This window comes from Metarhizium album, assembly GCF_000804445.1.
Source record: "Metarhizium album ARSEF 1941 chromosome Unknown scaffold_20, whole genome shotgun sequence".
NCBI classification, from domain to species: Eukaryota; Fungi; Ascomycota; class Sordariomycetes; order Hypocreales; family Clavicipitaceae; genus Metarhizium; species Metarhizium album.
The window spans coordinates 58,441-72,459 of record NW_024467594.1 but is presented as its reverse complement, the minus strand read 5'-3'; the positions used below and the strand labels follow the sequence as shown (position 1 = coordinate 72,459).

At 55.0% G+C, this 14,019-nt stretch overlaps 6 protein-coding genes across 6 annotated transcripts; 3 read left to right on the top strand and 3 right to left on the bottom strand.

The window, feature by feature from the left end:
* Nucleotides 1–1,257: 1,257 nt before the first annotated feature.
* Nucleotides 1,258–4,446, bottom strand: MAM_06329 (Zinc finger, ZZ-type; the record flags this gene model as incomplete). The annotated part of the gene is made up of 7 exons (XM_040825127.1): nucleotides 1,258–1,570; nucleotides 1,645–3,076; nucleotides 3,139–3,316; nucleotides 3,378–3,791; nucleotides 3,847–4,084; nucleotides 4,143–4,231; nucleotides 4,291–4,446. The coding sequence occupies 7 exons, from the start codon at nucleotides 4,444–4,446 to the stop codon at nucleotides 1,258–1,260; spliced, it is 2,820 nt and encodes a 939-aa protein (XP_040676783.1).
* An 844-nt stretch (nucleotides 4,447–5,290) lies between these two features.
* On the top strand, nucleotides 5,291–6,259 carry MAM_06328 (ubiquitin-conjugating enzyme E2; the record flags this gene model as incomplete). The annotated part of the gene is made up of 3 exons (XM_040825126.1): nucleotides 5,291–5,345; nucleotides 5,397–5,774; nucleotides 5,838–6,259. 3 exons carry the CDS (start codon nucleotides 5,291–5,293, stop codon nucleotides 6,257–6,259), a joined length of 855 nt encoding a protein of 284 aa, XP_040676782.1.
* Nucleotides 6,260–6,495: 236 nt separating this feature from the next.
* On the bottom strand, nucleotides 6,496–8,064 carry MAM_06327 (uncharacterized protein; the record flags this gene model as incomplete). The annotated part of the gene is made up of 3 exons (XM_040825125.1): nucleotides 6,496–7,488; nucleotides 7,544–7,731; nucleotides 7,806–8,064. The coding sequence occupies 3 exons, from the start codon at nucleotides 8,062–8,064 to the stop codon at nucleotides 6,496–6,498; spliced, it is 1,440 nt and encodes a 479-aa protein (XP_040676781.1).
* Nucleotides 8,065–8,856: 792 nt separating this feature from the next.
* MAM_06326 (Zinc finger, double-stranded RNA binding protein) lies at nucleotides 8,857–9,570 on the bottom strand (the record flags this gene model as incomplete). Its single annotated transcript, XM_040825124.1, has 1 exon — nucleotides 8,857–9,570. One exon carries the CDS (start codon nucleotides 9,568–9,570, stop codon nucleotides 8,857–8,859), a length of 714 nt encoding a protein of 237 aa, XP_040676780.1.
* Nucleotides 9,571–9,909: 339 nt separating this feature from the next.
* Nucleotides 9,910–10,877, top strand: MAM_06325 (diphthine synthase; the record flags this gene model as incomplete). The annotated part of the gene is made up of 3 exons (XM_040825123.1): nucleotides 9,910–10,044; nucleotides 10,097–10,221; nucleotides 10,274–10,877. The coding sequence occupies 3 exons, from the start codon at nucleotides 9,910–9,912 to the stop codon at nucleotides 10,875–10,877; spliced, it is 864 nt and encodes a 287-aa protein (XP_040676779.1).
* Nucleotides 10,878–12,325: 1,448 nt separating this feature from the next.
* MAM_06324 (uncharacterized protein) lies at nucleotides 12,326–13,862 on the top strand (the record flags this gene model as incomplete). Its single annotated transcript, XM_040825122.1, has 2 exons — nucleotides 12,326–12,343; nucleotides 12,414–13,862. The coding sequence occupies 2 exons, from the start codon at nucleotides 12,326–12,328 to the stop codon at nucleotides 13,860–13,862; spliced, it is 1,467 nt and encodes a 488-aa protein (XP_040676778.1).
* Between the last annotated feature and the right edge of the window lie 157 nt (nucleotides 13,863–14,019).

Below are 14,019 nucleotides of genomic sequence, written 5' to 3'. Positions count from 1 at the left end.
TATGGGTCTGGCCGGGGATTGAACCCGGGACCTCCTCTATACACGTTCTACGGAACGGGGGCCACATCCCGAAAGAGGAATCATACCACTAGACCACCAGACCACCAAGCCACGTTGCGCAGAGCAACGCTATTCGTCATTATAACCCAAAAAGGATATTTGCCGCCTCAGCAACTGCATCGAATGCTCGAGACAGCATCCATTTTTGGTCAAGGTGGCATGTCACGACGCAATGTTGGACGCATCGCAACGCTCGTCATTTTTGTCATGAATTCAAGCGGGCACATGTGGCGGAATAACGGATGGCTCAAACGGAATCAGCAAGCTTACCGGGGGTCGGTGAACATTGGTCAAGTTCTAATCCAGGCCTTGAACCCCTTGAACGCAAAGTTTTACAAAGCAGCGTGGGCATACTCATTCGCGTCTAGCAATGTACAAGTGCGTATCGACTGTCTTCTGTAAGTCATTACCGCTGCGTGCTGGTTTCTTCCAAGAGCCCATTCTGGTAGGGAAGTTCCATCAATTTAGCCACATGCAGCATGGTGTTTGAAAGCCGGTGTGTTGTGTGTGGATAACAAGGCGTCGTGAAGTATGCGAATCACGGGAATACCGGGCTTCGGCCTCATATACCAGCTAGTACAAGACAAAACACGGATGGTAATGGGGGCATTTTGCACCTTATTGTTGCAGCGTTGGCGGAAGTCAGGCGAGCAGAGAAGCTGTATGGCCCAGCAGCCTCGTGCCGGCTCGACCGAGATACCCGACGGCCGGTGGTGCTATATTGTCACAGGATGTAAAGAGTATCAGTGGTCCGTTGTATATAAACCGAGGGGTGCTCCGCACTCCGCTTTCGGGAGCCAAGAAACGCCTCCAACCGTCTAGCCGCTCCCGTTTACGGCCCCACTTATCCGGACTTGTGGGCGGCGGAAAAGCGGGGGCCGGATGACGACGAGTCGCCCTACAGGACTAACTATTACTACCCCTAATGAGAGATGGCGGGTATACAGTACAGTATATACATAAAGGGCATTTAATTGTGGCGCGGCGTAATTAGACTGAGCACCTTTTTTCTCTCGAGATGTGAATGCTTCCTCGTAATTCTACACAAGCTCCGCTACAGGGTGGCTACGCTGTTACATGTTCTGTCCACCGAGAATAGCCACGGGGGAATTTACTCGCAGCGGCTTCCCCGGCGTCGCCTCCTCAGCCATTGGTAACACACGGCCTCATTATTCAGTTGTTTGAGCGACTCGGGAGTCAGGACCATGCCAGCCCTGCCCCAAGCTCCAGAAGGCCCCGTAAATACAGGGCTTGCAGAATAGCTTGGCGCTTCTCCTCCTCTTCCTGCTCTACCCGAAGCTGGAGCGCTTGTATCCGGGTATCGCGCTGCTGGGCGTCGTGGACCTCTTGTCTTATCTTCACTAGGGCCGCAATGCAGTCCTCCACCGAAAGCTCTTCACTCTCCTCGCCACGAGTGCTCGCAGTGGCGGACGGGGCAGCTCGGGCGGTCGGCGAGTGCTCGGAGGCTCTCATCGGCCGGTCGGGGTCCAGAGCACGCACGAGAGGCTCGCTAAAGTCGAGCAAGTTGTCCATTCTGTCCGCGGGCCGGGGAGGCCTTGCTGGGTCCTGATCCCTGATACTTACCTGATGTGTTGTACTGCAATCCGGACCAGTGCGTCGTTGCTCTTTTCAAAACACCGAACATGTGACCACTGCAGGATCAATCCGCAGTCCACGTCCGTGGCTTGGTGTCCTGGGATACTGACAATCGCATCAGAGGCAATTCGCAGGGTCTGCACGGCAGTGGGGATGCGCACGACGTCGTACCAGTACTCCTTGAGGAGCTTCTGGGGCAGAGAGTCGTGCTCGAGACTTCGCGAGTCGAATGTATCTTCTCGGTGTCGAGCGTGGAAAAACTCCTTCTTGTTGCGCAGCGTGCCGAAGGAAATCCGGAGCCACCCGAGTCCCTCCCTTTGGAGCGTCTGTAGGTCGTCCTTGCTGACGGAGGGAGAGATGTACAGACAAAGGAAGACGAGTATGGCAAAATGCCCCGGCGCAGCGCTGGCTAGGAATCTGGCGTGCGAGTCGTGTCCGTGGAGGTGAGTCACTCGCCAGTCGCTCGTGCCCTGCGATCCGTCGTTGGAATTCTTTGGTACCGTGTGGACGCTCCAGTTTCTTCTTGACCCGTCGGGGGTGTGCTCGGGATTGACGGCATCATTGGGCGGGTTCAGGTCCTCTGGAGAAATAATGTGCGAGTTGAGAATGTGAGTGACTCGGTGGTTGTTCTTGTGCTGCTTGGAGATGCGGTCGAGCTGCCAGCAGTTTATGCACAGGTCGTAGTCGAAGCATTCGCTGCATTCCACGTGAGGCTGAGAGCACCGTACGGAATTCCCACAGGCATCGCATTGAACCACGACTTCTTTCGTGACGTCGTCGTTGGAGGTGTCGGACTGCCCGGCGTCCGCGGCTTGGCCTTCACTTCCAGAGGGTGTGCTAGTGTCTGGACTCGGGACGGCCTTTACGCCTGAGATTGGCGGTTCGCTGCTTGTTTTGCTCCTCTCTGGCAAGAAGGCACGATTCATGGAAAAGTCTTCTCTTGAATGAGCAGAGCTGGCTACAGGATAGGGCCGCCGCCCAGGAGGCCCAGATGAAGCAGACGAAGAGGCGGTACGCTGAGCCACGTCCCGTCGTGGCTCGCTTTGAGGACTAGTTTTCTGCTGCGTATATGTTGCAGAAGATGCTACCGGTGGGAGAGGCGCTAGTGCTTCTACTCGTGCCGTTTTCGACGGTCGTGGTTGGTAAGGCGGATACTGCGGGTTCGGTTGGATGTTTCCGCCATAAGACGTCGTTCCGTCTATCTGCCGAAAGCCGTAAACCCTACGGCGGGCATTTTCATCGTACTCATCGTCAGGATATGGAAGCGTTGACGCCTGCGGCGTGTAATGTGGCCTGGGACGAAACGCATTGCCATCGTCACGCTGAGGTGGCCGAGCCGGGCCGTGAACCGGGAGCTCAGCCACATATGAATGAACATATGACGTGTCTGGCAGATACGACTGGCCGCCCGCGTGGTAGCCTGTTAGAATTGCCCGTTAGATCGCTCGTATTCACGGCGCAGAATCCATGTCTCCATCATACCTGTCGCTCCCTGTCCAGGAGTTTTCACGGCGACAAGATCGAGAATACTGGTAAGGACAGGAAGCCAATTTTGGTCGTCGGCATCTCTGTACTTGCAAAGATCCCTGTGATTTGCCCACAATCCATACACTACTTCTTCGTTCGACATGCTAAGGATAGCGGAATTCTGTTCAACGATCTAGAGGCTACGCGTTAGCCCCTAGAAGGAGCGAGCAGACGAGAAGACAGATATGCCGTACCACCCGGGGCCCCAGCGGCATGGTTTCGTAAAACGAGTGAATGCGCATGTCTGTGCATATATTTGCGAATCGATTACAAGTCTGGAAGAGGGCGTCATTGTCCTTCTCCAGGCCCTTTAACAGGCCGCGATTGAAGACGCGCCATCCGGGCACAGCGGCTCCAGCAACTAAAGCCGCAACCTGCCCCAAGGTGGCGGCTCCGGATCCGCGGTGGGGAGTTCCCAAGAAGATGATGCCTTCGGTCGCCGAATGTATCGTGTTGTAGCGAGACTGGATCGAGGCTTCGACCAGGGCCTGTGCTGGTGAGAACGGCTTGTTTCCAGAACCAGCTGCGCCGTCTGTGAGTGACTCACCGATTTCACCACTATGCCCCCGAGAGAATGGCATATCCATATTATTTTGCGTCCCTGCAGGCTGTTATCATCTTCTCGCTCGTGAAGCTACTGGGAGCCCCGAGAAGCGTCGGTACCTCATAGCCCTTCCTGATACCCTTGACACGGTTCAGCAGAGTCAGAGCATGACCATATATAGTCTCCGTGCTGAAAGAGAAGCTCGCGTTATACCCGTATGTCCATATTCGGGCGTTGCACGGGGTCTCCTGGCTTCTCAGCCGCTGAGGCAGAAGGTCACGAAACCAGATGCAGTTGGTGTCGGGGTGCTGCCATGTCCTTGTTGGTCCGCCATTAAGACCATGAACGATGAAGATGCTAGATAAAAATGTATCAGCCACACGTACCGAAGCCACGGATCGATTTCCAAATATACTCGTGCGTGCAGAGTTCATTGGGATTTCTGGGAGAAACAAGATAGAGCCCAGGCTCAGCTTGCTCTCTGAAGAGGACTTGGGGGTTGGACTTTGAAGTCTTAGCGTCATCTGGATGATTGTCGATCATCGGAAGGAGAATGGGCTTACCGTTGGGTCCATTGCAACGCAGTCCCAGGACCTGATATTGAGAAGTTCCTGCGGATTATGTCGACGCTCTGGTGGGTGAGGAGAGATGTTGTCCGTGGACCCGTTAGAGTAGGGGACACGAGCGACAGCGCTACGGGAGAGAGCGGCATATTCCATTTCTGGCCTCGTCTCATCTGCTCCTATGTTATTGCAGTGCGTGTATGCAGGCTAATTAGTAATAAGCCTCGTACTTGGATGCCCAGCTTATGAAACGGGCTTTCAGATTCCATTGCAGGGGATGCGACTGGCATGCAAAGTCACGCTCGCATGCATCAGGGCCCAATGCGTTTCGCCGCTTATTGTACAAGCTCTCAATATAGCAAACAGTACTCATTTGGGGGCCAATTTATCGTTGTATATTCTCATCCTTTCTGCTAGACGGCTAATCTACGTCGACGTTGGGACGCAGGCACGGGGTTCGGCTTGCTCTTTCTCGACCGCTTTATGATGTATGGAACGGGCGACCTTTGGTCCGAGGTGTTTGGCTTTTCGTGCAAGATTGACTCGACGTTCGTCCATGTTCGTGGCACGACCAAGTATGCAACCTCCTCACATGTATGCCACAGGGGCTTCGCCAGGATCCCCGAGGTCAGCTGCGGGCTTCGGCCTCAGCTCCTGGTTCAGCTCCTAGTTGATCAAGGCCTCGGCTGTACAACCCGTACCGGCCAACGGACGACAAAATTCGCCCCGTATCATCGGACCTGCGGATGAGCTGTGATGACGCGAAGATCCAAGAAGGATGCCAGCAAACGGCGGCTTTCTGGTTTTTGATGCCAAGAGTACTTCGTAGTGCAATTTGGTCCACTTACTGTTGACTCATGGCAAGTTCTGTTGTTTTGTTTGCCAATCATCTCGATGTCGTGGCGTGTACTTCACAGCTCGAGTCCCCAGCTTCCGGCGAATACAACGAGACGCAACATAGACCACGCATCATTGACAGTTCCAAGAGATTGTGGCGGCCATGGCCCCTCACATGCGGCGGGCTTCGCAGGGCTGCAGCCAGGCTGAGCCTGCTCGTAAGGATTGCTGTCGTGTGTTGATGAGGACGAGACACCGTTTCTTTGCAGGTTCCGCGTCCATGTCTGGGTCCCCGCCAAAAGGAAACCGCCACTCCGACTCCGCCGTCTCCAACCTCGAGCCCACCACAGCTCGGCTCGACCCCGTCAACCCAGCACTCGGCTTCATCTCAATATCCGCACCGCGCCGCAACGCAACGCACCGCACCGCACCGCACTCATCCTCCACAACACCGTCCCAGGCTCCGTCCAGTCCTCCAGCCATGGCATCAAGCACCTCCCCAGCCGCTTCCCTCCTCAAGCGCCAGCTCAAGGACATCCAAACGGGCAAAGACCTGCCCGGCATCTCGTGCGGTCTCGCCAACGACTGCAACATGTTCGAGTGGGAGGTGATGCTCATGATCAACGACGACTGCAAGTACTACGGCGGTGCGCCTCTCCTCCCGCCCCTCTGATGACGCCCTCGTGCTGCCTCTGCCCGAATGCCCGCAGCACCCCTCGACCCCCTCGACACCCTCGACATTCTGGCTAACGCCCTCGTTTCTGCAGGAGGCAACTTCCGAGCCCGCATGGTCTTCCCTCTAACATACCCGCACATGCCGCCGTCTCTGACGTTCCAGGCCCCCATCCCCTTCCACCCCAACATCTACGAGAACGGCAACCTCTGCATTTCCATCCTCCATCCTCCCGAGGACGACGAATACGGCTACGAAACCGCCGCCGAGCGATGGAGTCCTGTCCAGTCCCCGGAAACCATCCTCCTCAGCACCATCAGCCTGTTTCATAGCCCCAACGACGAGAGCCCCGCGAACGTGGAGGCCGCGAGGCTGCTGCGCGAGGAGAGGGAAGGGAAGCACAAGGACTTCAGGAAGAGGTGCCGAAAGTGTGTCCGCGAGAGCTTGGGGGAAGATTGAAAAGTGACGAAACGGGTACGATACGGGAGACTTGGGGCGTTTCTTTGTTCGTTTTCTGTTTTCATAGCAGCGGCGTTTTCCATCCGACTCCAGGAGTTGGTTGGTCGGTCGGTATTTGGTGGCTGCCACTTCCCACGAGGGGCGTCGAGTTTCACGGGCGGTGCAAACGGCATGTAGTTATAGTGAGACAACTAGTAAAGCTTGCTCATATTGGGGCGCTGCTTCGCGGCATGTCTCTAGTGCTTGACTTGCTGCGCAGCTGGTGTTTTGCTACCAAAGCCCAGGACGGGGGCCACGACACGGTCCCATTCCTCGTCCCATCGCAGAGAACCCTCCTCGATGGCTGCCTTCCTGAACCGGGCCAGCTCGTCCTGGCCCTGGGCGCTCAACAGCCTCCCCAGGATGTCCGTCAGTTGCGCTGGGGTCTCGAAGCCGCACCCGTTTTGTCCCTCCTTGACGAGCTCGCTGAAGCTTTCAAATGCACTGTAAGCTGCTACGGGCAGACCGGCACCAAACATGTCGACCACCTTCATGGGCAGGTCAACGCCGGAGCTGGACTTGTGCAAAGAAATCCCGAGGTCGGCGCAGCCGAGGAGCGAGGCGTAGTCGCGGTTGGATAGCCAGGCTGTCAGAATTTTGATGCCAGGGAGCCGCCCGTTGTCCTGGATCTGCTTGATCATCTCGAGGTACTTTTCCCTCTCGGGGCCTTTGCCGGTGATGATGGCCAGAATGGGCGAAGGCGGCTCTCTGGAGGCGTCGTCTTCGCTGGGGTTCGCATACAGCACAAGGGCTTCGAGAAGAATGTTAAAGTCCTCGTCTGGAGTCCACGACGTGCTGCTGACAATGAGCCGCATCGTCCCGTCTAGGATGTCCTTGGCGTGTGGTTTCGTCTCGGGCAGCCGCGACAGGAACTCCCGTCTCGCTTTGGCAGAAGTGATTGGTTGGAAGAGGTCAAGAGGGCGGTCATGCAGAGTGTAGACCGGCTTCTTCAAGTTGAATCTCGGTCCTCGAAGCTCACGGGCCATGGCATCCGAGACGGCGAGGTTGGCGTTTCCGAGGACCTTGCCAAGCGCCATCTCGTACCACTTGTAGAATGGGACGAAGATGGAGTACAGGGGTTTCTGGGCAAGAATGGTGTGTCCATAGTTGTGCCAGTCAACGACCACTTTGCTCCCACGGACGAGAGATACGACGAGGGCGACGTGGAAAGTGGGAATCGAGGGGGGGTTCTGGGAGCGTCAACGCCATGCGGTCTTCTTTGCAAGCTCGGATTGCTCATCGTACCTGAATGATGATCCATTTTGCGGCCGGAGTCGCCCACATCATGGTGTGAAACAGAGTCCAGAACTGCTGAATGACCTTGCATGGTATGTTCAGGAAGAAGGGCAGCGTTCCCCATGCAATCCACTCTGGTTGCGGCGCGAGAGCATACATGGACACTCTTTCATTGCCAATGAGGTCTGGGTGTCTGGCTGTTTCTGCGAGGCATCGACGTCAGCGGCATCCCGGTAGAGAACAGAGGAGGAAGACTGTGCCGCGTGCTCACCCTTGTAGGCCACAATGTCAACCTTTCTGCCGTGCTTGGCAACGCTGATCGCGTGATACTGCATGCGCGGACTTCTCCCAATGTCGCCCAGGACTAGAATCTGAACGTGGTCATCGTCGGGTTTCTGTGAAGCTCTATAACGGGTTGGGATGAAGTGGTAAACCGCTGAAGCTAGCCATCCGAGTGCCCGGAGGCCATGTTTCATCAGGAACACAGAGACAACGCCAGCGGCAAGGGACAAGAAAAACGCTGCATCCATGGCCGTGAAGCTGAAAGCTCAGACAACTAGAACCTGAACCGTCTACTTGACTCCGGGCCACTCTTGCTGGCCCGCGTATCCAGGCAGGTTTGAGACGACAGCGCAGTTTGCGGTGTCCTTGACATTGGCTTGCAGCGTTGGCAGGACAATGCAAAGCTGACAAGGCCCAGCTCAGCGTGTAGCGTGTAGCGTGTTGCGTGTTGCGTGTCGGATGTTGGATGTTGGATGCTGGATGTTGGATGTTGGGTGAGGGATGGCTTCGCTCAAACGCAGACGTGGGATTGCTGAAGCCTTGGTGGTCGAGACTGGGCAACGCCGCCGCTTTTTCCCCTCAATGACGCCGCCTAGCCTTGTGTCGTCCTACAGTATGAGACAGCGCCGTCTTGTCTAGGATTCTAGTTGTTGGTGAAGCCAAGGGACGATACTTGTACGCGCTTGATTCGGGGATGGACACGGTGGTGCGTTGGTGTTGGCGTTGGTGGTGTCGAGCGCGTGGGGCAAAATCTGGCGCAGCTTCTTGGTGACATGGCTATGAGTCTATGACTGTCAACGTTCGGCCGAGCCTCACCAAGCTGCGTCTTACAACAGGTCGGTCGAGCAGTATGCGAGAAACATTGAGAGTCCCTTTGGGGGTTTGCAATGGGGTCAGATATAGTACGCTCCTCGTGTGCCTCTTCTTCACTCACGAGCCGCCATCTCCACACGGGTAAAGTCTTGGTCCGACAGTTGCGTCGCCATGGGGTATCAAATGTTTTCATTACGCCTGTCATCTCTGGGAGGGAGAAAAGACTACTACTTCTTGGATGACCCAAATCCAGTAAAGCCCATCTGAGCCATCATGTCATCTTCGTCGTGCTCTCCTTCGACGCGCACATCCTCCCCGTATTCCGTCTTCACCTTGGCGGCGTCCTCCCTTTCTTTCCGCTTCCTCTCCGCTTCCTCTCTTCTCCGGCGCCTTCTTTCCTCGAGTTCCTTTTCCCTCTCCTCCTCTCGCATTTGCAGCCTCTCGTGTAGGCTGGTGGCCTTTTCTTTCTCCAGTTCTTCCTTCTTTCGGATGTAGTAGGAAATGCGCTCGTGAACCTCCTCCACAGTAGCACGTTTGACCTCGGTCGTTTGGCCGGTATTCAGCAGATGCTGCGTGGTGTTCAAATGCTCGACGAATTGCTTATTGTCCTTGAACGTGAGGTCGCACGGCTCGCAGTAGAAGCCGGCGCTTCGACCCCGTTTTCCGACGCCGGCGCCGGCGGGCACGAGCTGCGTCTTGCCGACTTGTGCCGTGAGGTCAATGACATTTCGTCTGGCTGTCGTGTACTTCTCATCGCCGGTCAGTGGCTTGTGGTATTTTTTGCCGGCGAGTTTTGCTTCGTAGCGCGCCTTGGCCTCCTCCTTCTCTTTGGCCTCGCGTTCCCTGGCTTTGGCTGCGTATTCGTCTAGGTCCCACGTCTTTCGAAAATCGGTGTCGCTGGCCGGGGCACCATATGCGCTGCTTTTTTTGGAGTCGGCCATGGTGGCGGCGACGCGGCCGCTTGCTGTTGTATGCGCTGCGTGATGCGTCGTTGAACCCAGTCTGGGCTGATGTTGCTCTCGCGCTCGCGCTGGCGGAAATGTTTCCACTGGGAGCAGGCTGGCTGGGGTGACTGCTAGCGACTAAAGTACTTAAGGTACATGCGCAGGTACTTTGCCCAACAGGTACCCGTACTGGTCTGGTGGCTGAAAGATCACTCGGGACCTGTCTGATAGAGAGCTGTGCCGTGGAGGGGTATTTTTTTTTTTTTTGGTACCTCACAAACGTCAACCACTCTTGGTTCGCTCGTTTTTGTCTTGGGTTCTGTGGCTTTCTTCAGGATGCTGTACCTCGTGGGACTTGGTCTCTCCGACGAGACCGACATCACGGTCAAAGGTCTAGAGGTCGTCAGGAAGGCGTCCAGGGTGTATTTGGAAGCCTACACCAGCATCTTGCTTGTAGACCAATCTGTGCTTGTAAGCCCTCGTCGTGGCTCACGTTGGCATCTTGACTAATGTTCTTTCGCAGGAGGACTACTATGGCCGGTCAATAACAATCGCCGACCGTGAAATGGTCGAATCAAACAGCGACGAGATGCTGCGCAGCGCCCAAAACGAAGACGTCGCCTTCCTTGTCGTCGGCGATCCATTTGGGTGAGCACAGGATGCTAGCGACTGCGCGCAAACGAGGCTGATTAGGACGCAGCGCGACGACACACACCGACCTAGTTATTCGAGCTCGCGAATTGTCTGTCCCTGTGCGGACTGTACCTAACGCGTCCATCTTGTCCGGCATCGGCGCTTGCGGCCTTCAGCTATATAATTTTGGACAAACAGTTTCCATGGTATTCTTTACCGAGTCGTGGAAGCCTGCCTCGTTTTACGACCGCATCAAAGAGAATCGTGCCATTGGTTTACATACGTTGGTCTTGCTGGATATCAAAGTCAAAGAGCAGAGTCTGGAGAACATGGCTAGGGGGAGATTGGTCTATGAACCCCCGAGATACATGACGGTTGGACAATGCGCGAAACAGATGATTGAGATCGAGGACGAGAAGAGGGAGGCTGCATATACCCGCGATAGTTTGGCCGTTGGGGCGGCACGAGTGGGCGGGAAGACAGAACAGTTCGTTGCTGGGACGTTGGAGGAGCTCTGTTCGACTGACGATCTGCTTGGTCCTCCTCTGCATAGTTTGGTTTTGCTGGGAAGGCGAACGCACCATCTGGAACTCGACTACGTCCGTGAATTCGCTGTAGATAAGGAGAAGTGGGATAGGATTTGGAAGGAGGACTACGGAAAACAACTCTGAATGCAGGCCATGACACACCGAAGAATCTATCTAGACGACGAGGGTTGAAGGATTCATTTACGAACTTTCAGGATGAGACAGTGCCTCCTCGGCGACATGACATTTTGTAACTTGTGCCCAGGCTTCCACTGATGGACCGCTCCCATTCATCTGACTATGCGATGCAGTTCTTGGCAGCACGACCAACACGGCAAAGTTTCGGTTTCGACCCCGGGTTCGAGGTTCGCAGTTTGGCAAATAAATGTCCAGGGACGTTCACGTGAACAGGTACCTAGACACGTAATAGCGCGCGGACGGGTGCTCTGAGCACTGTCCTCAGCTTCATCAGCCATTATCGCAAGGCAACTTATTAGACTTTTGACCGGTTCGTGACAATTTGCGACCCGTCTGGTGCGAGCTCCGCCGTTTTTAGAAACAGGGGGCCGCGCGCGTGGGTGCTTTGTCTAGGAGGTTCGGTTTGAAGCTCGATTCGAGCGTCTGACGGGTCGATCATGGCCTGATGCTGATGTCCCGAATCACATCGCCGAGACATGCCGTACGTGTCATGTCATGTCATTGGAAAAAACGTTGGACTATTTGCTCGCGCGCAGGATTTCAGCAACGGTGAAACGTAAAAAGCGCATTCTCGGATTGGTCAATCCCAACTCCAAATGTTGCCATCACAGGATGCGATGAAACGACACGGCTAGCCCAGTGCTTGCATCCTCTTCCGCCTCTGGTGGGTCCCGACGACCTGCTGAAGCGGCCGTGTAACGAGCACGTAGCCACATTGATCAGTCCAATTGTCGGGCAAGTGCGCCGATGACACAATTTATGTTCAACCCCCCCAATGCAAGGTCCTGGTCTCGTCACTATGTCCCAACTTGCAACTCAATCCTGCAACTTCTCCATCTGCATCACCATACTCCGTACTCCGTTCCCCTTCCCCATACAACCCAACTCGCCGGCCTTCTCTGCGGCCTCGTCAGACTGACAGTGTTGTTTGGCTTGGCCACACCCTAATTGCACCCCCACCGCAGCCAGTTGGTGCCGCCTTCCCGGCTTATCGATCCGACATTCGGATTGCTCCAGGCATCGCTCAACATCGTGTCGTGGATCCTGTGTTTTCCTGCCTCGGATTCAGGACGTGGAGTTCAGGAGCCATGTACGGAGTACTCCGTACGACTTCACTGAACTGCTAATTTCCACTCCTTTTTTTCCCCCTTTCATCTCCACAGTGTGCACTCAGAGTCAGTTCACTCATCAGCCATCAACGACCCCACAGGGTTTTGATTACTTCAGTTCTCAGTTCGTGTACGGAGTGTTCTGGGGAGACGTCTTGCGTTCCCAATACAACGGAAAGGAGGCTACCCAGGTAGTCCCCTCCACCAGCAAACCCGACGTCCTGACTTGCATTGTCTCAACCGACCAAAACCGCAGCTTTTGGTCCTGGGAAGCAACTTCCCATTATGGCTGGCCTTTCGACGGTAAGAAAAGCCTCTCCGCCATCTGACATTATTCAGGCAAGAGCGCCGGAGTTTGCTAACCTTCGCGTAGGCGGCCTTTCCTTGGGAATGCCGCGATAAGGAAGACCAAGCACAGGCATCCTTTCACCATCCCATGAGACGTGCAAACCGGATTCTTGTAGAAGAGAACATGCGGTTGAAGAGAATTCTACGGGAAAATGGTATATCCTGGTCACCTCTGGCGCAAGCACATCTGATAAAGCAAAACCCTGCTCCTCGACGACGGACTCGTGCCTCCATGTCCGCATACGAGCTTGGCCGTCCCACTTTGCCGACTGAGGTTATTCTCAGGATTTTGAAATTCGCCTTGAAGAGTCCCTATCCTGTCATCGATCCCTTGTCTAGACTGTGTCATGAGCATCTTTCCGAGAAGGAAAAGACACGCGGCAACCAAGTTGCGATACACTTCCTGGCTACTTGCAGGGTTCTCCATACAGAGGGCACTCGATATTTTTGGGAGTCGAACCGCTTCACCTTCACCACCCCTGAAGCTCTTCGCAACTTTTCTGAATTGAGCCCCCAGTATCGGAATCAGATCACGCACCTAAACTTGCGCATCATCGCCCGCTATTACGACGATCAACGCCGAAAGCACAGACTCGACCGCAGCTACCATGCTGACCTCAAGAAAGATCAACTATTGAAAGTTAGGCTACGGCCAAAGGAGCCACCGCTCATCAGAGGAGGCTTTCGATGTTATACCTGGTCCCAGATTACAGACTTTTTGATGGCGCTTCGTGCGCCGTACGATCCAAACTACAAAGACAAGAATAATAATCCTAGACCTCGACTTCTTCCGGGGCTTTTGTCGCTGCGACTGGATCTCGTCAATTTTTCGGAGACACTTCTCCCCTTTTCCGGCTCTGAACTGCATGAAATCGCGTCCCATGAGCTAGGATGTACACTCAACGAACTCCAAGTAACGGGCATGCCGTTTGACGACGCTGGAATGAAGGCTTCGGCCGAATTGAGCGGCATGCTCAAGGACGAGGGTCTGTTTTTGGATGGATCGCCATCATTCATTGCCCACGCCAAGCATTTGCAGCCATTGTCCGGGAAACGTTGGTGTGCTAGGGTTGTCAGGGCATTCAGGGGTAAAGATGACGAGTCCGATTCGGACGAGCACGACGAGGATGATGAAACGGATGGGTCTGGTATTCACGGACACGCCCACGCGAGAATCGGCACCATGCCGCCTGCTCCAGCAGAAGAAGGCCACCCAACATCATCGCGAGACCCAGAGAAGATAATATGGAAGCGAGTTCCGCTCAACCGTGATGACGACGCGCGGTATTGGGTCCAATTTTCCCGGCGCGGCGGTTATGAGATTATAGATCCTGGGTGGGAGACAGACGAGGAACGAATCTGCCCATGCTGTGGCGAGGGTCACCCCAGCGCATCATCCTTCCTAAGCTTAATGATGGAACATGATGATGATGATGATGACGACGACGACGACGACCTGATGGATCTTGAGTAAAGGAAGGATTAGGCGCTTCGCAAGTTATTGATGTCGACTTTTTTTCCTGAGAATGTTTGGTCGTTTCACCCGGCCAGAGACTAGAACCGTGATAAGATCAATGTACCTGGATGGCCCGACGGAGTGCGCTGACTTAGTTTTGATAACGTCGCTCGAT